General features: G+C 35.3%; 1 protein-coding gene across 1 annotated transcript; it reads left to right on the forward strand.

The window, feature by feature from the left end:
• Positions 1 to 459: 459 nt before the first annotated feature.
• On the forward strand, positions 460 to 1371 carry LOC150075577 (irregular chiasm C-roughest protein-like). Its single transcript, XM_090388564.1, has one exon. It carries the CDS (start codon positions 460 to 462, stop codon positions 1369 to 1371), a length of 912 nt encoding a protein of 303 aa, XP_090244690.1.
• Positions 1372 to 1658: the final 287 nt, after the last annotated feature.

The following is a 1658-nucleotide window of genomic DNA, read 5'->3' on the forward strand; positions in this document are numbered from 1 at the left end:
GAAGAAGCAATTAAGGTACATTCTCTCTCTCACTTTGAATATCTAAAGCTTCGAGAGATGAATAAAACTAAAGATCAACATTCAGATGTTGAGTGAAAGATTCTTCTTTTTTTTCTCATCAAAAAAAAAAAAAAAAATATATATATATATATATATATATATATATGAGAGAAGAAAAGAAGAGGAAGAAGTAACAAAAGAAGTTTTATATTCGTCTTCTCACTCCTCCTGAAAAAAAAAATGAGCCTATCAAATTGAACGATCAAAAAAAAAAAAAAAAAAAAAATGTTCAACTCTGATTTTAGTATTTTAGGTCTTTGAAGTAGATTTAAAAAAAAAAAAAAAAATCTGCTATCTCCTACATTACAGTTTTATTTTACTTTAGGCCCAAAGAGAGGAAAAAAAAAAGGGGGGTAACGTTATTTTTTGATAAAAATACATACCAGAATACTCATCAATATGACTTCGCCAACACAAGTTGTGTTCCTGCTAGCTACGCTACTTATTCGGTGTACGCCTTATCATACCGGTATCTTCATTCTTCAGCCATTAGATAGAGAGGCCATTACTAGTCAAACTATCATCATCCCCTGCAGATTAGTTTCAAATCTCACAGTCACTGTAAAATGGTTTTTCAACGGAAAAAGCACAGACCATCTTTACAGACCACCAGGGCTTCCTGATTATAAAATGGTCGGATCACCTAGAGAGAATGATTTTGCATTGCAAATCACCCAACTACAGCTGGCAGATGAAGGTAAATATTTTTGCCACGTTCAAACTAAGGATGGACGTCAATTCCGATCAAGTACAGCTATTGTAACAATTTATGTTACGCCTCTACCACCTCTAATCGGAGAAGGCTCATTCCTTAATGGGAACGAAGGGGAGCAAGCCACTTTTACATGCAAATCTTTAGCAGGAAAACCGCCAGCTATTTTGAGATGGATTCATTTTAATGGTAATTCCATCAACGGATCAGTACAAACCAGTCAGGAATTATGGTCAGACAAAATAAGAATGAACACTTATTTGAAATGGATAACCACTCTATCACCAGAGTATGATAAGAAAGCATTTACCTGTGTCGCTAATCATCTAACTTACTTGCATCCTCTAATGGTCTCAATCACAGTCCTAGTGAAGTACAAGCCAAGAATCACTATGAAAATAACCTCAAAAATCGCACGTGAATATGATCGGTTCAGATTAAAATGTGAAGCCAGAGCAAACCCAGATGTTTTCGTTTACAAATGGTTTAAAAACGGAGAACTGCTAACAAAACAAGGAGACGCTTTTCTTGAAATTAAAAGCGTTATGAGAACAAACCATAACGATAACTTCACCTGCTTAGTTCGAAAAATGAACTAGGAACAGCCCAAGCTTCCTTCATACTTTAGGAATCCCAGCCATAGTGTTGATTTTAATCACACTAGGAGCAGTGTTATGGAAGCTATGGAAGTGTGGAAGCATCAATATGGAAACTTCAAATCAAACACGTACTTACCAAGTTTATTATAGTGAGAATGATAACGATCGTGTGAGTATTACCAGCCTAGAATAAGAAGAAAAGGGGGAGGAAAAGCCTTTCTCCTCTTCCCTGACGTCTAAATGAACTTCAGAAGTGTTTTTATTTTTAGGAAACACTCAAACTGTGT

This window comes from Mastigoproctus giganteus, chromosome 14 (assembly GCF_048544385.1).
Source record: "Mastigoproctus giganteus isolate SK-2022 chromosome 14, ASM4854438v1, whole genome shotgun sequence".
Classification (NCBI taxonomy): domain Eukaryota; kingdom Metazoa; phylum Arthropoda; class Arachnida; order Uropygi; family Thelyphonidae; genus Mastigoproctus; species Mastigoproctus giganteus.

Coding starts and splice junctions, on each gene's coding strand:
- LOC150075577 (XM_090388564.1), top strand. CDS start 460: ATGACTTCGCCAACACAAGTTGTGTTCCTGCTAGCTACGCTACTTATT.